The 27,230-nt window shown below is 33.5% G+C and overlaps 1 protein-coding gene across 1 annotated transcript in view; it reads left to right on the top strand.

Moving 5' to 3' along the window:
* Positions 1–27,230, top strand: part of LOC145331742 (uncharacterized) — a 109,075-nt gene that overhangs the window by 65,659 nt on the left and 16,186 nt on the right. The window contains exon 75 of the mRNA XM_080176577.1: positions 26,831–26,900. Within this exon, the coding sequence (XP_080032703.1) occupies positions 26,831–26,900 (70 nt within the window). The remainder of the gene's footprint in view (positions 1–26,830; positions 26,901–27,230) is intronic.

The raw sequence follows: 27,230 nt of genomic DNA, 5'->3' as shown, positions 1-27,230 counted from the left end.
AAAAGTTCTAGTCATTTCAAAATAGCATTTTATGTACAATGAAATTTTTGAAAGATTTACAATGCTCATAAAAGAAAAAACAATATTAAATTACATTGCCTAGACATAAAATTATAACCTTATCTTTGTCCGAAATTTAGATTACCGGTAACTGATTTACATATTTGCAATAAAAACACCACATTTCATAGTCAAAATCTACGAAAAAAATTCGATTTAAATTGCATTTGTGAACGAAAATCATAACAGAAACAAAGGGGAAAACTAAAACAAGCTCAGCTGTGATTGGTTGCTTAGCTGATTCAGCCTTCTGATTGGCTACAGTACACTCGGTACAACGCAAGTTAAACTTATTTTTTAAAATGATTTTGACTATAAAAATGAGTATTTTTATTGTAAAAATATAATTAGTTACTAGAAACCTAAATTTATGACAAAAATAAGCTTATAATTTTGTTTCTAGGCCAAGTAGTTTAATTTCTAAGTTTTCAACATGAGCATTGCAATTCTTTCAAAATTTTCTTTGTACATAAAATGTCATTTGAAAATGCATAGAACTTTTTTGTTATAGAAGCTGAAGGCTTCAACTTTGGGGTATTTGGTCTACTTGTGGCAGTCTTTCTGCAGTTAAAGCGTGGTATTTCTTGCAGGCTTCCTTTAAATAACGAAATATTGTGTGTGCGAATGGGGCGTTTGTCCAACGTTAGGTATGGAGACCGCTCTTCTATGAGTACTACTAAAAACCTACTTTTACTGCAATACACATAGACATTCTCATCGTCGGTTCGTTTGTTTAGAATGCTTAACCCTCTATTCCCACAAGTATAATACGAATTTGGTTGAGCTGGTGGAAGCTCAACAAAAGACCCACGCGAAGTATTATGTTGCTTTAACCTAAGAATAAATGGTTGGTTTTAATATTCGATCAGAATTATATAAGTATATTAAGTATTAAGGAAGGAAAATGTTTTTATAAAGTGTATTTATATTACAAGTGCATAAGTAAGTATGAAAATATTTACAGGATAAGTGTTAAAATTATAAGTAGAGTAGGACAGAAATGTGCCCTAAGTCCCAAGCAGTGAATTGTGCTAAGTGTTAGAATTCTAACATAGGGCCTGAGCTCAATTCATGCTAAGTACTAAGGGGCCTAAATTTAAACTACAATGCATGCCAAACAACTAAGTCATTACCTTTTAAAGCCAGAAAGAGAAGTTGATGGTAGGGGAGTCAATAAATAACTGAATAAATTCAAGAGGTACATGCTATAACATTAGCTCTGGACCAGGATTTTAGTGTTTGTCTGTGCAATTAAATGTCTGTGTGTTAATATGTGACGTAAATCAGGCATGGTTGTAGGCATACATATTTGTACTGATTGTTTATATGATTACATTAACAATAAACATAATATCTTTAATAAACATATACTATTAGCAAATCACATACAGATTACCATGAATAGGCTAGCGTTACCCATATATGGTGTCATATAGGTAAAGATAGGCCTATGAATGCATAAATTGATACAAATAATGCCTTGGGCCTAGCTAAAGTAATTGTGTCTTGCCCCTGAGTGCTACTAGATAATTGCAGGGCACGCGTCAATCAAATATTCATAATCTGCTCTATAAAGTGTTGACTTTATATCAAGCATAGATAGATAGTTGTGGATGCGAAGCATTTCTGTAAAAGTCTCATATGTACGTTCAAAGAATTTGAAAATTGAGGATCGCATCTCCAATGGGGGTAAGTTGTTAAAAAAGAAAAAAGAGAAAAAGAAAAAGTTTAGTAGTCCCAGTATAGGCATATATAATAAACTATAGATGTATTCCAAGCCAACTTAAATACGCTTTCCATTGAGAAAGTAAGCTTTGCGTATTTTCATGGCTGGGTATACAAGATGATAAACCTCCCAAATAGAATACATTCTTTTCTTTAGGGGTTTAGTTTTATCTAACATTGTCACATCAATAAATGTTTTTGCGTTGGTTATTCTGGATAGTTCAGCTTCTTCTGATGATGAACTAGGTGGTGAAATGCTCTCTTTCGAAGTGTAGACTGAGGTTGGGGGTGAGGTAGATATGTAGCTAAGGGCGTCCACTTGTGCTACCTCGTTGCCATTCTCGTCCAAGGTGATTGAGTGATTTTCCAGGTCATAGTAGAGTTGGTTGAGGTCATTGGTAGAGAGGGATAGTGTGCTGCTGGAGCTAATGTCACTATCGGTCTCCACTCTACTATCTTCTCTGGTATTCAGGGCTGTATTTAACAAGAAATTCCTGATGGTGATGGACAGGTTCTCTGAGAATCCATCGTACTCTGGTGTGGTGATAATGTTGTTGTTCTCGTCTATAGCGTCAAGGTGTTGACAGGAACACAACCGCAATCCGTCCAAGGTAGGGTGGTGGTAGGGCTCCAATACTCCATGATCATCTAGGTTATCTCCAGGCTGGTCCATGGTAGATCCTAAAAAGAGTTAGTGCGCGTGCTCCAACCGGTTCCTTGGGGTATCCTGGCTATGGTAATCTAAACAAAAGAACTTTTAATAATCTTTTATTAATCATTTTATCCCTGGGATATTCTAGAAATTCTTTTCGTTACAGATAGACCTATAATGGATTGATTAGTTATCTCTATTTCTGTTAAATATAACTGTTTCCTGAATTTAAACAATATTTTTATATAAATATTATAAGTACAATTAATATTTACATATCGTATTAAGTTCTTTGGTTACATTATTCATATATATGTATAAATATAAGATTTTACAAACAATAGTTGGTAACCCTTGTTTGTATATTTTGTATATGTACATATGGTTTATACCATTGTTGGCATTAGCTGTATTTATTTTATTTTTAACATGAATAAATTTTAATCATTTTAAAGACTAATGTCTTACATTACATCGCTGTCAAGTATACCTTTTAGACTTAATATCTACAAAATATATCGTTCGACGTCCGTAATTAAATTTTATGTAACAATAAGTTGTCAACCCTTTGTTTATGTTTGGGCGGTCAAAAGTGATAGGGGTTGGATTTGAGCGAGGTTATAAAAAGCTGGCGGCCCAATAATTATGCTCATTTTATCAACAATTGTCTTTGCGAGCGGAGCTTGCGTTCGAGTGTTTAATTTTACCGCTAATTCCAAGAGAATTTATATAAAAGTGATAAAATATAGTAACCCGTTTGTTTTATATAAATGTTTTTATGTTATAGCTTGTTGATATGCCCATTATTGCATTCGTTAGCCTCTATTTAAGACTCAAGAATCTTATTTTCTTCGTCGATAAGGCCTTTATCACTATATTTTTGATCGAAAGTGGGTTAGAAACAATATGGGTATATCTTCAATCTATGACAATTTTGTTTTATATAATATTTGTAGTTTTGATAGGACATATCTGAATCATCAGGTAGATTGACGTACCTTGTTTTGTTTACGTTTTCCGGCTGTAAAAGTTAAATTCGTTCATCATAAGCAAAACTTATATTGATACAGATATGTTCCATCATTTTATTTGTATAACATTTGATTACAGCGTCCCTTTTTGTAATCAAAATTTTATTGAATCTTGACTTAAAACTTTTAAAACAATTGTGCTATAGGTTTTAAAATAAGATTTTCGTTTTACTTAATTCAGTTATAATGACGCTAATTGATAGGTTATTTACGTTACAAGTAACTCAACCATATTTATTTTAAAATGGTCGCTTACAAAAGTTATATTTAGCTAGCTTTATCGTAGGTACTTTTAAAACGTCATTGAAAATATTCAGATTTAGCTAGTGCATAAGTTTTAGTTGCTTGATACATCATAATGAAAATGTTTTGATAGCTCAGCGATAGCTATTTTTAAACGTTGAATCATGTAAAATTAATTACACATTCTTTAACTTAATTGAATCTACTTTTAAATAATAAAACAAAGTTTTAATGTTTGAATAGCTTAACGATAGCTATTTTTAAGCGTTGAATCGTGTAAGATTAATTACACATTCTTTAACTTAAATAAATTTTACTTTTAAATGATAAATCAAAGTTTTAATGGTTAGGTAGCTCAACCATAGTTGCTTAAAATACTGAAAAAAAAATATTCGTGTGTACAGTCTTTTTCATAAAATTAATTTTACTATATTGCCTTTCAGAATCACTAGTTCTCTATTTTAAATTTACATCCGCTCATTATGTATATTCCGGACAGCCTGGACGCGCATCAGAATATTAAGGAGAGATTCGAGGAGTCGATGAGAGCGGCTGCGGCCACTCTCGCCAATTCCTCGCTTCTCGAAACCTCCTTAGACGACTCGAGTTCAGTGTACAGCGACGCGTCTGGGATGCCAAGCCTTGCTGACGTTGATGACTATGGGAGTACTTTTGATACTGTAGAGTCCGAAAGGGATCAAGGGGAGATGTTTGGCAACGAGCATCTCTCACTGATGCTTAGTAGAACGATACAAATCATCTGGTCTCTCCTCAATTCGGTGATGCAGAACTCCTGCGGTGACATTGGTGACGATGTTGCCGGAGGTGATTCTGGGTCTGCCGAGTCGAGGAGAGACCAGAAGACGAGTCTGGACGCACTCAACATGGATGGCTTGTTCAACATGTTGTTGGGTTTAGGCTTATTTTCTTGTGCTCTCTTAGTGGTCTTCTTCGGTGCTGTAGGGCTTGAGACTCTAACTCGTTTAGATAACACCTCAGACAGGTCGCTGGCTCGCTGGATAAGAGATGTATGTACGCGCCTCCGTGATATAGGCGTCCGGACCATTGAGCTTCTTCACTGCGGTAACAGGACTAGATCTGGAGTTACGTCGCCAACTGTGGAGCCGTCGGATACAGGCATGTATGAAGCCGCGTCCTCTGTGATGGATGATATTCTGTCAGATACACAGGTGAGCTTTTCTTCTGTTGTATATTTTTTTTTTTCTGTTTTGTATTTTTTTTTTTTGTATAGCCACCCGTTTTGTCTAATAAAGCATCATGATGTTGCAGGGTTGTTCTGTCCTATTCTCACTTCCTCAACGTTGACTTTCGGCTCTTCCATATATATCGCTCACCGTTTGTCGTCGTTTTATGTCACCAGAGAAATCCGCTCGGTTACCGCAATCAAATTGAGATACCAGTTAACATTTATTAAAATCTTAATTAGCAAACTAATAGTATTTCCCTCTGGGAAGGTTGAGAGTCTGCTCGTGCCGCACGTTTCTCATTGGGGTTTTAAATGTTAGATTAAGACTTTAATGTTTTCTTTTTGTTTTAGGCTCCCTCTGCTAGTCCATCAACTCCAGCTGAGGTGAGATCCAGAGTTGGGCTGTTTGCTGTACACCGCCTGTCTGCCACTGAGGATCGAGTTACTGGAAGTAATGTGCCTGCGGGATTGGGCACCCCGTCGGGAAGTCCTGGTTTCCGTCCATTGATCTTTGATCAATCAGAGCGTCTTTATGTAAGTATCCATGCTTTAGTTTTTCTATATTAATTTTCAGAAAGAGGCTGTATATTTGTACACGTATCTAGAGGTATTTGCAACTAAAATTCCTTTATTGGTAGAATATTAATCTTAAAATGTATGGTTGCATAAGCATTTTTGAACCGTTTTAAGATTTTAATTCTATTATAAAGTGGGTCGAATCGCTACCTAATCATATAGCTTTACAGGATTTTAGGCATTCTCATTTCCTGATTTTCCTAGATTCTTTGTTGGTGTTGCGATTAAACTAATAAAATCTATTATATTTTAGGCGACAAATTCAGCTAACCTGGAGCAGCATTATACAACCATGCTAAGGTTTAGCCCGCCCAGCACTGGAGGGTCTGCAGAAGGATCCAGCTATAGTTCATCTCTATGCCTTAGTCGCATTGATTCTCCATCTGCAGCAGACCTTTCAGCGGTAAGTTTGCTAAATTCTTTTAATATTATTATTCGCCAAAATTACGTGACTTAAGGTAAAGGATTTGGTGAGTTTAGCTATGCTTATATACAATAAGTTATTTTAACTATAGTGTTTAACCCTTTCCAATGGTTAGCATTATGACCTTAGAGGATTTATATAATAATTTTTTTTTTTTTAAAGTATCAGGATTGCTCAATTTTCTATATGGGTAGACATTATTATTTTTCTCCCAGATATTTGTTAAGACTTTCTGTTTAACTAATATTTACTTCCCTATTTTAGGAAGCGGAAAGTACAATTCCTCTGGTGGACGTTTTCGAGATCGAAATACCATCCAGCCAGTTCGGTTCTATGGGTAGTGAGATTCGGTTCCCATTGCCGGAGAGAATTGTTGGAGGTTTAGAACGGCTGCGTCTTACAGTTGAGACCCCAACCCCATCTCTTCCGCCAGAGACTGCCTCAGAGACGGCTAGCCTGACTTCAGTTGCGCGTTCGTCGGATAATAGCAGGGAGGAGTCCGATGCTGAGGGTGTCCCTCGGCGACGGGGTTCTGCCGGCCCTAAGCGTACGCGTTGAAGTGGCGATTGTTAGCTTGGTCGTAGACATTGTAATTTTATTAGACAAAAACTGTTCAGACATGTGTGACAAAACTCTTAATCTATGTAACTAGTCAAATAGTGATCACTATTTAGTAAAATATTAGACGTTATGACTTTTATACTGTACAAGACCAAATAATTTACACCGTTGCTATTTTGTTATATATTTACATGTTAGCTTGTAAGGAACTTAGTATGTAAGGAAATAATGGTATAAGGTTGTATTTTCTTTTTCCCTAATTTAAAACTTGTAGTCTCAATTACTTTCTTCATAAATGAACTAAATTTCTTTTCTCAATAATATATTAACAACTTTAATTTCAGCCTTATATCACAATTTATTCATTCTTGTTAGCTTTTAAGGGTTATGTATATAGATATTTAGTCGAACTTGCGCCTCAGTACCTTTTCTCTAATCTTTCATTTATATCCATCCCTGTGCATTAATCGTGAATTTTAATTGTGCTGTGATATATATAGAGGACTTGTAAATAGCATATATTTTTTTTGTAACCAATATCTAAGTAGACTGAAAGACTGACGTTAGACAAAGCTATTTAAATATGCTTATTCAAGTACTTTTAAGAGAGATATGTAAAGACTGTTTGTAAATTTTATATTTGAGCAACTAAAGCAGTATCATTGATCGGGTAATTTCATTAAGGAAGAATTGTTTAAATTATTAAGGTTTAGAGTAAATATCATTTCCCTTCAAAACTATAGAACTTAACATCCCTTTAATTCTTACTACAACAGCCGTAAAACTTTAAGTTTCGGGGTAAAATTTTCTTAGGTCTGTCATTAAAGCTAAATCTAAGTTTTATTTCCACCAAATAGAAGTTTCCTGATTCGAGTAGAGTCATTGATAGGCTATGTGCCTATATATATATATAAGTTATTGCATTTATTGCTCAATTATTTTTAATGATCTCGGAATTTTTCTTATGTGCCAGTATACAGCTTAAGTCCAAAAAAAAAATATATTAACTAAATTTGTTAAAACTTGTCAGAAATCTTTCTTATTATCACAATTTTGTTTCCAAAGATTTGTTAAATGAAAGTTTATATTCTGTTTTCGAAATTGTCTTAACTTTATAATTTTCACCAAAGAGAAGTATTTGTCAAATTTTTATACTTTTTTCTAAAGATTATCTACTTTTGTTAAAATATAGAGATTTTTAAGTAACATACATACTTGTTAATTACTGGTTTAATATATGTTGTGTAAAATTCCTATTTACGTAGCTACTCTATAAGCGTTACTTGTTCGTTTGTCACGTTAGTAATGATAATAATTAAATTAAATTGTTACCTTTATGAAGCGTTTTAGCCTAGTTTTAAAATTCGCTTATTTTATAACGATTAAATAAGTAATAATATTACCTGCTATGTTCTTTTGGTATCATAGTTACTATATATGCGATTTATTTTCTTACCGTTTCTATCACTATCTTTTAAGGTAAATCCTATAATAATAACGTAGAGAATTTTATAAGAACGTACAAGAGTATAAGTATAATATTGTATAGGTAAGTACGAGAGTATTATATTTTCCGTTTGGCAAAGTCTTTTATATCATTGGGAATGTCCGTAAGTCTTTCCATCCGGATACATTAGAAATCAAGTCATAGGAATCATGTTAACTTGTATGTTTATCTGACTATTCTGTTTGAGTTTCTAGGTCGATAACTAGCGGTAGTTGCGGCGGGGTGACCTCTCCTGCCGTAGATTACCGTTAGGTTATGATGATGTGCATCTGGTCGTTGAGGGATAAGCGTTCTACCGCGTATACGCAAACTCCTCTGAAATACTCTTAATATTCTTTTCAAGAGTCTGACTAGGAATGTAGTGATCCTGTCTAATATTATAACCATGATAATTGTTATCGACACGTATATAGCTATTTCTTCTATATGAGCGAAGATGGTTCTAATGGTCAATGGTTCTTTAGGTTTAGGTGGGCACAGTGATTCCGATGCAAATGGTAAAGTTCGTGCCGTGGTCTGTCGGTCATAGCCTAGTGCGAATTGTGTGATCGTATCTCCCAATGTGAGATTATATGATCCTCCTGTTATAATAAAAGGAGTGGATGTAATAGTTATTGATGCATTCTCTAAACTGTGATTAGTATTCTCACTCAAGCTAGTAAAGACAATTCCATCTTGCACATAAGCATAGGGATAAGTCTGTTTCGCCAAAGGACAGTGCTTGGTTATCAATGTTTCATTAACGCTAAGTAGTCCCTTAAGGCACTGGTCAGCTTCAACCGGTAGATAAGCGTTATAGTAAGATTGTCTGTATACTCTTTTGGTTTTATCCAAATAATAAATGGAATCGATGTAGCATTCATCAAAAGGAATTGGTGCGTATCTGTAGATTTTTATTGGCTCAGAACTTAATTCCATGGATAGTATAGTGGTGAATGATGTTGTACCACCACTTAAACGGCTTTGGACTTCCAATCCAAGATTATGAGTATAGTCCAAGTTAAGCTCTTGCCTTACAAAAGTTTTAATAGAGTCTGTGATATCCGTCTTTGCAAGATCTTGAATTAGAGTAAGTCTGAAATTTAAATCTGCTTTAAGCTCTTCTAAGTTCGTGATGGCTAAGTTGCTCAGGCTATCAACATAAGAGTATTCTGCTGTTTGCACAAAGTTAGCTGCTTTGGCATGAAGAGTTATACCACTTACGATTTGTGGCACTATCTCCGCAAGCAATAACTGTGTAAAATCAAACTTATCATGATCTAGCTTATAAGAAAGTTTATTTACGTTATTAGTCACTTCAATGCGGTTAGAACTTATTAAGGGAGTTACTGTTTCAATAGCTTCCTTGATTGTGCGGATAAGTTTCATTACATCAATAAGCAAGTCCTTAATCTTTTTGGTATATAACTTGCCTATAAGTTTAGTTTGTGCTGAAGTGAATGTGCGTCCATCGTAGCTAATGTCTAATTGAGTCTTCAGGCCATCATAGATTGCTATTTCAGGCGCTGTATTGCCTACAGATATATCAACTTGAATGGATTGAATTGCTACAGCTGTGTAGCCTATATACTCTCCACTTTGATAGTGAGTGGGTATCAAGTCTGTCATTGTGTTTGCTGTTGTACTATAGTAGTACATACTTAGTATTATTAATATTATCTTAGGATACATTGTTAAACAGCTAAGTTTATTTAATAAATGCTTATATCCACAATCAAAAGTTACTTTTCTGACTGATACACTTACACTAATAGATAAGGTCTTCACTGCTTGGAGTTCTATGATAAACTAACTTATTTTTCCAGATCTATTTATTATCCCACTTTCGCTACTGCTAGATCCTGAGTGGGCGTTTCCGGTTTCTAACTATAATTAAAGTTTTGACATATTTTTTGTATGTAGATTGGTTATAGGCTTAATAACTAATCAAGTTCATCTCAGTTCAAGGCATATATATATAGGTTGTCTAATAATATTGTTATGTCTGTGTAATTTACATGGTTCATATTAGGTATTTCAACCCAATTCTGTATATATTGGTTATGTAGTACCATGCGTATATTTGTACAGTTTGTATTACTCGTTTGACTCTGTTTAGACTATACAGATTCAAAACTTATACATATACAATTTTCCTTTTATATATTTTTGTGTATAAATATTTTTGAAGGGATCGACTTATTTAGTCGACGTGTATTGTATATGGTTGGTCTCCCCCTGTTAATAGAGAAGACGTAAATTTTACCACTGGATATATAACCTTGAGTGGGAAAATTCTACATAAATTATGATATCTCTGTTATCAGATTAGAATAACATACTATTATATTGTTCCCGAGTTTACAGGGTAAACGGAAATGCAAGTAATTGTTATTGGAATAAACTTATATCTCTTGATATCTGATATTTATAATTTATGTTCAATGTTTTTTTTTTTTTTTTTTATATATATGAATTCTGTACGTGTTTAGAATTATGGGTTTTGTATTAATTAAATTTGCATTTTGTTATAATGGTAATCATTCCGCTGCTTATTTGTGCATAAAGAGATGACTGTGCACATATTTCTGGTCGCAGATTTTGCTTTAGCCGGAATTATAAGCGGAAACGTATTTGTTCAGTTAACTATCCTTTAGTCCATGAGTTTATTGTAAGACTTTATAATTATTCTTTTGTATCCTCTATGAAAGTGTCAAAATATTAGTCAATTGGTTTGAAATTCTTGGATTTTGAAAGGGTATTTAACTTGTCTGTATTTATATCAGATCTCCTTTCAACCATGTTTATTTTGAAAACTTGCAATTTATTAATACTGTGAGAGGATATGTGTGATGTTAGGACTGGTCTTATGTGGAAAGTATTGCTTTTATTAATTCCACGAACCTTTTGTAAGTTTACCTTATATTTTTATGTGATTTTAGTTGTAATTGTATCTTTAATTAGCAACTAAGGCAGGTTTTGATATGTTTTGGTATCTCTTAAAGTAGATCTAGGGGAATTTTATTATTTAAACTTTTAAATGCCCCTGTTTATCAGAAATTGCGTACAGCATATAATGTCGCTTAAAGAAAGAAGAGCAAAAGTGTTCTCTTCTTATAGTATGAGCTATAATTTAGCTCATATGGTTTATAACTTAAATATTTTATGGCATTATTATTAGTTGTGTTTGTTGTTATAACAGTTCAAACTTACTTTGGTTAGAAATGTAATATACCTGTTATTCATTTGTTGACAAGATGCATTTGTATTTGGGTTATATTATAGTTCTGAATGAATTTTCGCATGAAGTTTTAAAGTTTTAAAGACGTCTGAGTACAATATGCAAGAAAAACTTAATTTTGTCTTGACTGAAATTTTCTTTGAGGGTAGGCAATGGATTTTGCCTAATTTACTAGATCTTTAAATAAAATCATTGATGGGTGAAATTGTGTATCATAATATATACTGTTGCTGTGTTCTCATAATAAAAGCATGAAAAGTATAGTTTTGTTCGTACAGACCTTAATCAATAGTTTTGTCTTTATCACTATTATATACAAATTAGATATACTTTTGTCGCAATACGGTTTTGGGCATATATTTCAGGCATTATTATAGGCTGATAGGTTAGGTATCCGAGATGTTTCCTAGACCTAATGTTAACCACAAGGTTACTTAAGAATTATAATTCATAGGGTTTTTAGGCTAACAAAAATCTTAAGTTCGGGTGGTCCAATACTATTTTCCTTAGCTTGCAAATGCAACGATAAGTGTGGTATCTTATCACCAGGAACGATATAGTATTGTATGATCATGTAAGAATTAGATCAGGTGATAAAAGTGGTTTGTGAGTTCTGGCAATGCAATTTATAATAAGACTATTGCATAAAAGCTAGAAGTGGTGCCAGCTTCATTTGACAGGTTATTTTACATGTCAATATGCTAATTAAACTACTAAAATTGGTCCGGCTGCCAAAACTCTATTAATGTCCGCTAAGTTTCACCTTTGTGCTAGAATTGAGACAAAAGTTTTATTTAACTTGTGAACATGAGTGAGATCGAATATGCTATTGGTTCGTTTACGCATACTGTTGTGAATATGCTCATAAAAAGTCTTATTTCAGTATGATCTGTAAGTCCAGATATCTCTTGAAAACTTCTATGTTTGCTTTCAATTTATACTGTGATAGGCGTGTAAACTTAGAACCAAGGAAAAGTCACAACACTTTTAAGCAAGTGAAATTTTCTTAAACTAGTTTTCTCTCTTTTATGTGCGTATTTCTCAGAATATCTAAAATGTGTGCTCAACGATTCAGATTTCGGTCTTAGATAGTTCAATCAATTTAATGATATTCCCTAAGTATACTGGCTCCTGGGGTGGAGGAGTGTACTATCTAGATCATGTCTTATATATATTTTTTTTATACAATTTTGTCTTGTCTGTCTTAGGTTGAATTTTAGTGTAAGATTTGCTTCACAAGTAATAATAGTCTTCAGGCAAAATCCCAGTGTTATTTTGGCACTGTTGATTGTCCAGGACTTTTCTGTCTACTTGTGAATGTATGAAAATTCTAGAACTATGCCATAAAACATTAGCTATCTTACTATTCAAGTTTTTTTTTTTTGTATATTGATTTGAAATATTAGTGTGTGAGAGTTTCAATCTTGACCATACACCTTAACCTAAATTCTACAACATCATCTATGTTTTCAACGAATTTACTGTATTCAGGAATAGATGAGACTAGAAATGTTATTAGCATTAAGATGATAATCAGATTAAAATCACTCATGATATGTGAGTGCCCTGTTCGATAGCTGTATAATTTAAAGTGTATCTATCAGCTTGATAAGTTAATCAATGTGATTATTGATTTTGTGTTTCAGATTGGTATAAGAGTATTATTGGGTTGGTTACTAGTAACTAGAGTGATCTAATTAATAGCTGGTGTGTTTCGGGCTATGGCAAGTTGATCCAATTCGTCATCAGATTCGTCTATTTCTGGTAGCATAGGTAGTCCATATATGAATGATCCTGAGAAGTCAAAATCAACGACTACCTCTCTGACAATAGATTGGTCGCTGGACTCTATGTAACCAGTGATAACTGTGTTGGTGATAGTGTGATTGGAGTTGTTGATTATTAGAGCTCTGCCACTGAGTTGTCCATCATCATTGATAATGAGTTGTGTTTGTCCAGGTAAGATCTTAATTCCTGCGTTTTTGTTTGAAATATGATCGTCGCTGAGGATCACTTGTGTTCCAGGTGCTAGGTTGAAAAAGTGGTTGATATTCATTACTATCACTTGGGTTTCTTTAGCTTTGATCTTTCTAACTACTCCTGTACAGAGCTGGAGCTCAAGTTCAGAACAGAAGATACTGCTCAGTGGTCCTTCAGGGTGAAGTATAGAATACAAACATGGCGCTAACCGGTACTTATCTGTGACAGGAGTCCATGTTAGCTGTAGGCTTCTAATACCATTCAGTCCAATTATCATAGGTGCGACATCCTCATGGTCTTCAGCTACAATTGAAAAGAGAATTGGGTAATGACGGCTTGAAAATGATGTGGGACGAATCATGACAGTTACTTCTCTGGGTTCGGGGATCTTGTGATCTTCACATGTGACTGGTAGCTCATGACTTTCTTCCAGCTGATTTTTATCATCGTTCATTACTATGCCAAACAACTTGCTATAGTATCTGGCTGAGTCAAGTAAGGCTGTCATGCGTACATCATAGTCATATTTACAATCTATTTCTTCTGGCATACAACCAGAGCAATGAAGGTACAATTTTCTTTCTTCCTCCTTTGCTGGTGTAATGTTGTCTCCTACTTGATCGTTAGGCTCATTGGGAATTATTTCCGCTGTGGCAGCTTTGATTCCACTGAGGTTACAATCTTTAGATGATTCCTTAGCATTGGCTTTAGCCCAGTCTTCATATGTTTGCCTGAAGACACCACTAGGTTTCACCTTACCACTATGGTACAATTCCATCATGGCTGGCCTTCCAGGACATAGGTGTCGAGAATGGTATAACTCTTTACCATATGTCTTATAACAGTTTGTGCAGAAAGCTGATGTCAATACAGTTGGGTATAACCTTCCTGTATCGTCACATAATAATCTACATCCATCAGATATGTTGTGAGAATATTGTACACATGCTACACAGTAGCGTCCAGGTGATAATCTATAAGAAGCCTGATAATCCCGCTTGGTATTCCTTTGAAACTGCCTGTCCCTGTTATCCCTGTGATAAGGTTTGGGATTGGGTGATTTTGTAGCCATTTCTCTAACGGTGGATTTTCTTCTATGATAATTTGAGATGGCCTCTACTTTGGCAATTTGTCTGTCTCTGTAGTTAGCTCTTCTCTCTTTAGATTTCAAAGTGTTGGTGATGTGGGTTCTCTTGTGTTCTACACTCTTTGTACAGTTTGTGCAGAGATTCCTCCCAACTTCAAGTGAACCACTCGTGTTAGGTCTACCAAGTTGTATTGTGTTCAGTTTCTGTGAGAGTAGAAGTTCTTCTGCTGGCTCTGCTACTTTTGTCCGCCTGCGGGAAACAGTTTTCCACGAGTCTGGTAAGTTAGCTTGAGTTGATAGTGAGGCCAGAGATATCGCATTCAATTCAGGGCTCATATTCCTCTCACCAATTTGTTCTGATTCTTCTAGATTGGATATTTGTATTTCCTCGTAAGCATCAGAGTCTCTAGTGTCTGTATTAGCTGAAGGGGTTTTTATACCAGGTGTTGTCGAGCGTCCCCGACAAGGAGTGGTTTCCTTATCAGCTTCATCATCCTTCTGGCCTTGCTTGCGGGAAGATGACATGATAATAGTTGTAAAGTCTTAGAACTAATTGTAAGTTCTTTAAATGCCTGTGAGATGTTGTACTATTTTTAAGATAAAAATAGCGAAAGTTCGAGAGGAGTACAAATAATGGGTATAGTTTAAAACAGTCAAGAATCTGTTTAAACTAACAATTCTTTGCTTTAAAATGTGTTTAGCTATAGATGGGTGTGGTATCTGCTTCACCTATAGTTGTTTCTACGTCGTATATACTTGCGTGTGAGCTTTGATTGATATTCTAAAGTGTGCACTAATGCACCCTTATCCTTAATTAAGCTCAACTGTAGAAACACTCCTACTTAACTTTTATATAGGTTTATTTATGGAGTCAATTTGAGCTAGTTAGCTATTCAAATTGGTTATCAAGTTAAGTAATGTTTGCAGCGGAGTCAATTTGGGTATGCTTATATACTATCGCAAATTAACTTTAGTTTGCTCAGGAGTCGACGTTCCTAGCAAATTATGGTTGTCGAGAAAAGAAACAGCAATTTATAATCCTTGTTGAATTCTTACTTCACTCTAAGGATATGTGTTTATAGCCTACGATCTACTTATTCCTGTAAGGCTATTATGAATATAACTTACTAAGGTTCACTCCCAAAGGATCGTCTATATTCTAATAATATTGCAACAATTTTGCCTGAATGTCAAAGATCTCGCCACCTCTTACTTATAGTTGTATTAGGGGTTTCCCTTCCAATCCTATAAAGTAATTTGCGCAAAATTGGGGCTTCACTTATGACTTCAATTCTTATAACTGTAGTAAGATATACAATTTAGATACACCTATATTTATATATGTAAAGATTGTTTTCAAAATTATCTAACCGGATGTAATCTAATTATAATTAGTAGTAATACAATATTCAAGTGCAAGTTTACTCTGAGGAAGTGTGAGATCCTACACTAGGTGGCCAACCTATAATGTGGAGGTTGTCAATCAAACTTCAAAGGAGCCTATCAACTTTGAATTAAACGATACTTATACTTTTGAAAACTAATCTAACTGGTTTTAGTGCACTTCTTTCTAATTTATCTAAAGGTAATCTGTTAGGTTATAAAAACTCTGGGCTATATGTAGACACACTTTTATGTTACTTGGTTATAGTCTGTGTGCTAGTAAGCCTAAGTAAACATATGATTCTCGATATGTAAAAAAGTTTATGATTCCGGATATTTAAAGACAGTAGGGTACTTTCCGTAGTACTTCTGCTACTTCTTTTAGAGAGGTCCTACTCTCCCAAGGTAGGCTGCTGCAACCTCCTGCTGCGTTTGGTTTATAGAACTTTGTCTCTTAAAGTGTGCTATTCAGTACATATAGGGCCTATATTGTTGACTATACTTTTATATCACTAATGGTCACTATCACTAGTAATTAACTTGTCTTCACTTTCACTGCTGAATCCTGGTGGTACATGAAATAGAAATGTTAGCATTAACAAAGCAAGTAAAAATTTAGTTTTCATGTCCTACTTATTGTTGAGTGAACTGTTTATTGTATTTATGTATGTGTTTGTAAGGAACATACAAACAAAAATTGTCTAAGTTAAGATTGAATTAAAAACTTTCTAAGTCAAAATAAAATAGAATCACTCTAAGTCCAAAGTTGGAAAATTTTGACTAAGTCCAAAAAGTTTCTAATGAAATTATTCTAAGTACAAACTCAATAAATTTTGGCTTAGGGAAAAAAAATTCCTGAAAATATCTTAAGTGCAAAATTAATAAATTTTGACCAAGTCAAAAAAAAATTTTTTTATTGAAATTATCCTAAGTACAAAGTTAGTGAATTTTGACTAAGTCCAAAAAAAATTCCTTTTCAATGAAATTATACTAAGTACAAAATTAGCGAATTTTGACCAAGTCCAAAACTTTTCAATGAAATTATGCTAAGTACAAAATTAGTGAATTTTGACTAAGTCCAAAGACTCTTCAATGAAATTATGCTAAGTACAAAATTAGTGAAGTTTGACTAAGTTCAAAAAAAATTCTTTTCAATGAAATTATACTAAGTACAAAATCAGTGAATTCTGACCAAGTCCAAAACTTTTCAATGAAATTATGCTAAGTACAAAATTAGTAAATTTATCTTAGGACAAAAGAAATAGAATCACTCTAAGTCCAGACGTGGAATATTTTGTCCGAGATGAAATTCCCTAACAGTTCATTCACAAAGCTACTTTTAGAGGTTGCCCTTAAGTCAAAAGAAATAGAGTCACTCTAAGTCCACTATTGGAGTATTTTGACTAAGTGCAAATCTCGCTAAGTTAAGGATTTTAAAGTCATAAAGTATTAGAGTGTTAGAATTATCCTTCACCAAAAGAAATAGAATCTCTCTAAGTCCATAATTGGAATATTTTGGCTAAGACAGAAATACTCTAAAACAAAATTTTCTCTTAAGTGTGGAAAATGAAATTTGTTAATCTAGTTGGAAAAATTGCAATTATTACAAGTCCGAATTTTGGTAAATTTCCAACCAAGTTTCCAATTTCATAAAGATTACTATAAGTCCAGAGATCCAAAATTCTCCCTGTAACAAAAGAAATAGAACGGTGCTAAGTCCAAAAGTGGAATATTTTGTTCAGAGCATCAGGAAATCTTTGGAATTATTGCTGATTGCATAAAGTAATTTGTTTATACTTATATCATTCCAACCGATCGATGTTGAGAATATCTCTGAGACTTTGAAATATTTTGTTTTAACTCAAAATTTTGGAGGAAATAGTTATTTTGATACATCCGCATATAAATCAGAATTACATTAGGAATATAAGTCCTAGGCATGTATAAGTAAGTGCAAATCTCAGAAAATCGGTTCTAACGGTACCAAAGTATTAGTACAGTTTAACTTGAGAATAAATGCTACAAGTTTGTAATAATCTTTTGGCCCTTTACTACGACTCAAGAGTACTAACTGCTTTCGGCATATTGTTTCAGAAACATGGCTCCAAAGACAATATGTATCCCAACTAACAGCGTTTCCCGTGTTCTATAAGATTTGCTCCTAAGTTTTCATTTAATAAGACAGTTCAAAATGGTCCTTTACAAATAGTATTTTGATAGCTTATAAATGAAGAGTTACTCCATGCTTGATTCTTAATAAGTTCTGGTTTAAGTATCAAAGATTCAAGTATTTCAACACTTAGAGAATTTTCGAATAAGTAAAAATCATACTAAGTCCGAAGATTTATATATATACTCCGCCACCTAGCACAACTCCTAGATTTCAAAATTCTGACTAAGTCCAAAAATCAAAATTTTGCACATAGCTCAATCATAGATTATTCCAACTCAAGTGTTTTACTAAAGAGAGGCGGACATGGAGGTGCCGGTGTGCTGGTATTTCTAGGGCCTCTAGAGTGTCAACCAGTGCGAGTGTCCTTATAGGGCGGCGACCAATGGCCACAAATATGCTAGCATTCTCTAGGGCCTCTAGAGTGTCAGCTAGTGCAACTGCTCGTACACGAGGCTCTCAATTGCATTTGTGTCGTGCCTTTCAGTCCCTATCTCTTCAAACGCCTCATAGTCCTAACCTTGCTCTCAAATAGTTTCACAGGTTTTGGAAAATCCGATTTTGCCATAACTACAATTATTCGATTTTGGTAAAAATACCTGCCTTAGGCGGTTCGGGTACGGTAAGGAAAAAAAGAAAAAAATTTTATGAAGTAAAATTTTTTCTAAGATACAACCGGTAAGTTGCACCATTGTGTGTGCGAATGGGGCATTTGTCCAACGTTAGGTATGGAGACCGCTCTTCTATGAGTACTACTAAAAACCTACTTTTACTGCAATACACATAGACATTCTCATCGTCGGTTCGTTTGTTTAGAATGCTTAACCCTCTATTCCCACAAGTATAATACGAATTTGGTTGAGCTGGTGGAAGCTCAACAAAAGACCCACGCGAAGTATTATGTTGCTTTAACCTAAGAATAAATGGTTGGTTTTAATATTCGATCAGAATTATATAAGTATATTAAGTATTAAGGAAGGAAAATGTTTTTATAAAGTGTATTTATATTACAAGTGCATAAGTAAGTATGAAAATATTTACAGGATAAGTGTTAAAATTATAAGTAGAGTAGGACAGAAATGTGCCCTAAGTCCCAAGCAGTGAATTGTGCTAAGTGTTATAATTCTAACATAGGGCCTGAGCTCAATTCATGCTAAGTACTAAGGGGCCTAAATTTAAACTACAATGCATGCCAAACAACTAAGTCATTACCTTTTAAAGCCAGAAAGAGAAGTTGATGGTAGGGGAGTCAATAAATAACTGAATAAATTCAAGAGGTACATGCTATAACATTAGCTCTGGACCAGGATTTTAGTGTTTGTCTGTGCAATTAAATGTCTGTGTGTTAATATGTGACGTAAATCAGGCATGGTTGTAGGCATACATATTTGTACTGATTGTTTATATGATTACATTAACAATAAACATAATATCTTTAATAAACATATACTATTAGCAAATCACATACAGATTACCATGAATAGGCTAGCGTTACCCATATATGGTGTCATATAGGTAAAGATAGGCCTATGAATGCATAAATTGATACAAATAATGCCTTGGGCCTAGCTAAAGTAATTGTGTCTTGCCCCTGAGTGCTACTAGATAATTGCAGGGCACGCGTCAATCAAATATTCATAATCTGCTCTATAAAGTGTTGACTTTATATCAAGCATAGATAGATAGTTGTGGATGCGAAGCATTTCTGTAAAAGTCTCATATGTACGTTCAAAGAATTTGAAAATTGAGGATCGCATCTCCAATATTAAACTGAATTATTATCAAAGAAGATCAAAGGGAGGTTGTGTTATTTCATTGTCACTGTGAGAAGGTTGGATACACTCCCCTAAAGTTTAAAATATTTTAAAGTAAACAAGGATGACAACATCCATAAGTAGCGAAGCACAAAAAATTGTAGATAAGAATATGTACAAGTAGATCTAAAGTGTATTTATTAAAATCAAGAATAGATTTATTGGATAAAATAAACACGAAACCTTGTTTTATTTTGTATGATGCCGACAGTTAAAGTACATATTAGATGCTCATAACAATGGGAAAAAATATTTTAATACTGTCATTGCAAAAAAAAGTTTGAAAATCGGACCAAAATACCAAAGATATGGGAAAATATGTAAAACATATAAAGATAGCCGACATTGTTTTTTTCTAAAAACGCCAGAAAATTTAATTTCAATAGGTATCTATAACTGAAAAAAATTGAATATCAGACCATAAACACCAAAGATTCGGGAAAAAATTGCAAAATATAAAAATAGCTAAAAACCTGCAAAAAAGGCATTCTGGCCGTCATTGTTGTTTTCTCTAAACAACAGAAAATTTAATTTTGATATCCTTAACTGAAAAAATTTTGAAAATCGAACCATAAACACTAAAAGATATGAGGAAAAATGTGGAAAATATAAAAATAGCCTAAAACCTGCTAAAAAGTAGTCTGACCGTCCATAGGCGTCCAAGGGGGGGGGTAATGGGGCAATTACCCCCCCCAAACGAATTTGGGGGTGCTGTAGGCACCCCAAAATTTTTTTCATTTTACCCCCCCCATTTAAAATTTACCCCTACCCTGGGGGTGCCGTAGGCCTCCCCAACCATTTAGGAGGGGGTATTTACCCCCCCCCCCCAAACAATTTTGGGAGGGTAAATACCCCCCCCAAAATAGAAAATCTCTAACAAAAAAAAGTTTTTGCGCACTTCGCGCGCATTTTTAATACTAAATTTTTGATAAAATTTAAATTACCCCCCCAAAAAATTTTACCCCGGGGGTAAATTTTGGGGGGGGTAAACAAATTTTACCCCTGCCAACAGATTTCAGGGGGGGTAATTACCCCCCCCCCCCAAGCAAATTTTGGGGGGGGTAAAAAAAAATTACCCCCCCCTTAAAAAAATTTTACCCCCCCCAAAATAAAAAGCTTGGACGCCCCTGTGACCGTCATTGGCAAAAAAAATATGTTTTTTTTTATATTTTTGGTCGGAGCCGTAGCCAAAACCGGGGCCGGAGCCATTAATTTCACCAAAATTAAACGGCTCCGCATCACTGTCCCCATAAAAATAAATGAGGATGTGATTTTTCACCTTAGCACCTCATTTAAATTGGCAGTGTACGATGATGTATCAGGGAGGAATAGACCCTTGTCAAGGGGGTTGTATACAGTATAACTATACATCCTCATTCTGCACGCCTTTAAAAGTAATAATATAGAAAATTAAGTCAATGAATTTAGGATTTAACATTCGTTATTTTTGTGATTCTTTCTACTCCACAAAAATCTGCTTATTCAAGTAGGTATTATTGCGGCGCTATTGAAATGTTTAAGTATTTTAGGGAAATGCGGATGCAAATAAATTTAGCTATAGAGAAGCTAGTCCACAATTTTATTTATTAAATTGCTTTTAATTTATGTTTGAATTTAAGAATCTTGTAGATCTACTAATTTTCTTAGTTGGGGAGTATTTTTTAAATATTAATATAGTAATAAAAGAAGAAGAATCTTAGCTGGGGGTTGCCTTTCTATTACCTTTAAATTCACAAAAGTCCAAAACGGAGCAAAAGGTTTTTCTATACTGTTTTTTAAGAGAAGCTTTTGACCATTGGGGTATAGGATGATTCTTAAAACAATACGCAACAATCGAAGTTGTATTATTTAAATAGTCATGTTTTATTTCTTACATTTTGAATGATTAGGTCAAAATGTCAAGCTTTAGAGAAATGTGACACTTTAAAAAACAGGAACACACAAAAATAGCAAAGCGACGTTCATTTAGTACAAATTAAACTGATTGAATTTTTCGCTGTTTTGTTTTAACCAAAATATTCCCATCTTCATACATATACATACAAAATTGCAACTATTTTATTCAATATAGCTATTAGGTTTAGACTTGCTTAATTATATAAACTTAGGATCCGTAAAGGGACGGGCCCTCTATATTGATAAGTTGCAACGGGCATAAAATCGGATAACGGACATTTTAAACCCACCCAACATTATTTTTGATAAAACGGGATAAACACACAAATTTTATACATATCTAAAATGTTTAAAAATTACCTGTTTTATAAAAACCATGTCATTTTTGGAATGGGGTTAAATGTAAAGTTGTTACTCCCTCTGGACGTCTGGACATCCTTGTTTATAATGAAAGTGAGTTTTGAGTAGCTTCACTCATAACATTAACCAAGTATGCAAGTGGGGGTAAACGTCATTATCTTTGATTTAAAGTCCCCTGCCAGAGGTGGATACTTAAAAACATCAAAAACACTTGAAGACACGTTCGACGACTCAGTCTTCCACGACTCGAGGTTAAATTTTTACCTCTTCTTAAAAACACTTCAAGACACGTCAAGTTTTGTGTAGTTTCGCGTAATTTTCCGTTAAAAAATCCTACTGCTTTCCCACCTTTTATCCTGTCATTAATAACATAAAAACATAACATAAAAAACATTTATTCAGTGACAGATTACGCCCCGTCTTACGAAGCAGTACATACAATAGTACACCAAGCTACTGCTTAGTCCCAGGTGTACTTTACAATTTTTCATAATATTTATAAATTTAAATTGCATGACTAACACTAGATGTTATGTGTGGCACTGATTAGGCTTCCCTAAAAGTAGGAATATGCGTATCCGAGATGTTTGCATTGCCTTTTTTAGGTTGGCATTAAGTTAATAAGAAAAATAAGAAATAATAATGTCAAAATAAATGTAGGTAAAATTAAATGGACAGGGGAAAAAGAGAAGGAAAGAAGGGTTACAACAAATTTTAAGGCTAGTTTTTCTTAAATTTTAAAACCATTTCTGTAATTAATAATGTAAGGTTTTTAATAAATCCAGGCAAATAAAAAATGTTTTAATAAGTACATTGATTACATTCTTCAATATTACATATAGATTTAAAAAGTTCATCTTTAAGATTTAATGCAAATGTTTTTTTAGGAATATTCTCATTTAAAAGATCTTTTTCATGACAAAAATTATTCCATAGTCTTTGAAATGAAAATAATGGAAACCTTTCAATTTTTTTAAATTTGGCTATTGGAATATAAAACTCACTAGAATTTCTTAGTTGTCTCTGATTTCTTAGATTATTTCTAATCCATACACCATCAAAAGAATTTGGTAGCCTCCAGCGAATAAAATCATAAAAAAATAGTAGTTTTGTATAAATAGATAGCTCCTTAATAGGCAAAACATTAATTTTCCTAAACAAAGGTGGCGTATGGCTGTTATAAGCGGATTTGTGTATAATTCTAATAGCTTTTTTTTGTAGAACTACTAAAGGCTTAATAGATGATTCTAAGCCACAGCTCCAAGCAATACAATAAATGGCTATTTATAAAAGAGTGGAATAGTGTTACTAAGGATTTTTCACATAATATATGCTTAACTCTGTTGATTAAAAACAAACTTCTAGATATTTTTTTCCTTAAATATTCAATATGGTATTTAAAGTTAAGTTGAGAATCAATAAACACACCCAAAAATTTAATTGCAGGAATTTCACTCTGTTGGTTGATATAACCCAAATATCTAATTTTATCTGTATCATTCTCATTTTCATGTTTAATAAGAGTTAACAACTTTTTTTCTTAAGTTTTTTTTACATTTTTTCAAAATGAAAATCACAAGCGATTTCGCACCTAGCATTTAGGAACTCTATATTTGAAGGGTAGAAAATAGCATAAAACAATTTATAATTGGATATTGTATTGTATAACAAACAATTTTCAATGAATAATAAAATAAAGCTTCGGTCCCTCGGAAAATAGCAATTGATAATAAACTTATGATATTTAATTTTACTATCCGTGGAAATATTAAATAAATATTTAAATAAAAAAATTTGTAAAAATACTTGTTTGTCCCCCTATGACCTCCTACTGAAGGAAAGTGCCTATTTTACAGACTAACATACACACACTGTTCGATGTAAATTGAGAACACTTCGAAGACGTCTTCAACCACCTACTTGAAGACTTGTCTTCAAAGAGTAGCTCTTCAAGAAAAAGTTTTTAAGAATTACTTTTTGCCAAAATACTTGAAGACTACAAGACTTCAAGACGTCGACAATGTTTTAAGTATCCACCTCAGGGAGTTTTAGGAAAGCTACCTTGCGCAATTTCACAGGGAGGGAGGGGGCATTTGCTGTTTGTTACACTAGTTCAATAATAACTTTTCTTATTCGTTGGCTTTACAAATTTGGGTACTTTTATTGGAGTGGATACAAAACCGCGAATATAACAAAACCGCGAAATTACAAATTAATTGATTTATTAGGTTAATTACCCCAGCGTTTCAACCACTAATTGTATTCTACAGAAAGTATAATTTTGTGTATCATCATTGAGGATGTACAATGAGTTATCTGCCACTGTCGTATCCCTTTAGATCCCTGGCAATTTTAATTCTTGAATTTATCTTAATGGGGGTTGGGCTTTCGCCTATTATTTAATCTCTAATCTTATTCTTATATCAAATTCAATCTATTATTCTAGTTTACACATTTAGTACCTTGTATATTTCTTTCTGTCTGTTAAAAGTTAAATTTAAAGTGAAAAAATATTTCTTATATTTTTTTTCGAAAGCTAAATTTACAAAAAAATAAAGGAAATAAAGGACTCTCTATTTTTATTAAAGTTTAAGAAGAAAAAGTTTATTATTTACAAAAGATGTTATTTTTATATTATTATTAGAAAAGAATTATTTATGGTCCGTTGGATATTTTTATGAATAAAACATATTTTCTTTTCAATGTTAAAAATAACCAATCATAAAATTAAATATTATGTATAGCAAAAATCTAAAAATATTGATGAATAAATAGAAAATGTTAAGACTATAAATTTGACCAAAAACACATGGTATTTGTATAAATTAAATAACACAAATCGTTTTATAATGTAGAGCAATTTAATTTGTTAATAATAGGTACGAAGTTAACAATCTATAATACAAAGTAGAACGATGTCTGATTGTCTGTTTGTACCGAAGGATCTCGTTAACCGCTGAACCGATCGGGTTCTCCTTTACAGGGTAGGTTCTCATATATCCTGGGAAGGTTTATAACTATTTTCTTAGGGGGTTGGACGGACGGCTCCAAATGAAAATACCCCCCTCAAAAAAAAATTTCTTTTTAAGACTAAAATTAAAATATTGGGGTCGACTTATTTTTTATTTTTATTTTAAATCTAAAATACGAAAAATTAGGTTGATCAAACCTCTTGGGGCAAACCCCCTAAAGGCTAGGGGCGTAGCCGCTAGTATTTCATATAGACAAAGGACAGTTAACTACAATACATAATTAGTAGAATAAAATTTACTGTACCGTTACACTTACAGACGGACATACAGTAGTTATTGCGCTGCTGCGCTTCTTTAAATAGAGGGTCCTTTATAATGTACTAGATGTGGAGCCAATTGTCCATGTTGACCTGCGGGCCCAACATGATGCTCGCCTGGGTCTCAACCTTTGTACTCTCATTCATGTGCGGAGCATGCTTTTGCATGTAGTCGCGCGCATGCACATTCTATAGCATGTAAATACATATAATAAAATGTTCATAAAATAATAGTTAAAATGCTGGGCCGAAAGGCCCTACAAAATATGTATTACACCACATACAACATGAAATAAACGTACAAACTTTAAATTACATGACAAAAAAACTTTTTATTGTATCAAAAGTGATAGTTATTTATAGTCAACAAGAAAGTAATCAGCAGCAAAGCAACAGGTTTGATATTTAATTCCAGTTTTTCTCATCCATATACATTCTAATCTAAAAGTAATATATTATCAACTTTTTATAGGTCCCGGGAAGGTTTATTATAACCAGTGTTGCGGAGCTGGAGCCGGGAGCCGGCTCCGGACTAGATAAACAAAGAGATTTTTTATAAATTATAATTTGGTAACTCTGTTTTGTCTTGTGCAAATACCCCTTTTAAGTTTTTCAAGTCGATTTTTATAAAAAATTGAATTATTAAAACCTTCAAAAGTCTAAAATAGACGTGGGGAAAAAATATGTCGAGTTTTTCTTGATTTTAGGTCGGAGCCGGAGCCGCCATCATCACAGACGGCTCCGCGGAGCCGGAACCGGAGCCGCACCAAAATCAAACTTGCTCCGCAACGCTGATTATAACTATTTTGTGGGAAAGAACCTCCGCCCTCCAAAGAAGAATTTAGTCGCTGAAAGTGGAGAGTCGCCATTAGAATTTCATAATTTTTGCTGTCAAACGTTTTAATAGAAATATTATTCAATTATTTGTTGTTTTGGAATTGATTCATAATTAGTTTGGATATTAAGAACGTATAATATTAATAATCACGTGCAGAACTCTCAAAATACGTTTTTTTTATCTAATTTATCAACATTTATACAAGAGTAAATTTGAAGAATAAAATCAATATTAATAATTAAACTTATGAAATCAATTTTATTTTAACAGTAACAATTTATCCACAATGAGTGCATCGGCAAAGGGTTTAATTTTAATGCCTTTTCAAAAATGCATTTAGTATATCCTTCACATATTCCACCGATTGAAATTTTTTCAATTCTTTTTCATCATTTGTATGCTCTTTGGGCCATTTGAAATGATGGTTCCCTAAAAATTGCCTGTCCGTTCATTCGTTCGTGTATTCGTAATTTTAACCAGCTGTAAGTTTCACTTTATTAGAATGCATGAAAATCTGATACAACATCCATGTAATAATGTATAATGTTTTGTTTTTCAGGGATCTAAAGGGATAAGACAATTGGCCGATAAATTGATGTGTTTTTCCAATGATGATACACAAAATTACTTCTTCTGTAGATTGCAATTAGTTGTTTAAACGTTTGGACACTCAACTAAATGATCCAACCAATAAAATTCCCTAAAGTTGTTAAGTCAACGAATAGGAAAACAAAACTTAAATAGGTATAAGTAGCTAACAGGCTAAATCTGTTTGAAAAATGCCTCATATAATATTTCTCGTTTTAGAAAATCTGCCACCAGCTAAAGCGAAAGTAGAGCCAACAGAATATGATCCAGAGTATTTGGAACCTCTCAGGTAAAATATTTGTTTGTTGATAAAACAAGGATTAAAAGGTCCAATACACGCAAAACTGATAATGTCTAAAATGTTTGTATGTTTGTAACATTGTATAAATTTTGTAATATCTCGGCCGAATTTAATTTTTATTTAGCTTGTAGTGTCAGAATAGTTATTTCTCGCATCGTATTATAAACAGGTTTCCGCGGATATAGAATGTACAATTATGAGATTAAAATCAGTTTTTTTAGCCCCGAGGTGCCGAAGGACCCGGCTAAAAAAGCTGGTTTTAGTCTTATGATTGTACATTTCTATATTCGTAGAAAGCTGGATATAAAACGATGCTAG

Source organism: Acartia tonsa, chromosome 1 (genome assembly GCF_053477335.1).
Source record: "Acartia tonsa isolate MP-2025a chromosome 1, ASM5347733v1, whole genome shotgun sequence".
Taxonomy (NCBI): Eukaryota; Metazoa; Arthropoda; class Copepoda; order Calanoida; family Acartiidae; genus Acartia; species Acartia tonsa.
This window is presented reverse-complemented; position numbering and strand designations above follow the sequence as displayed.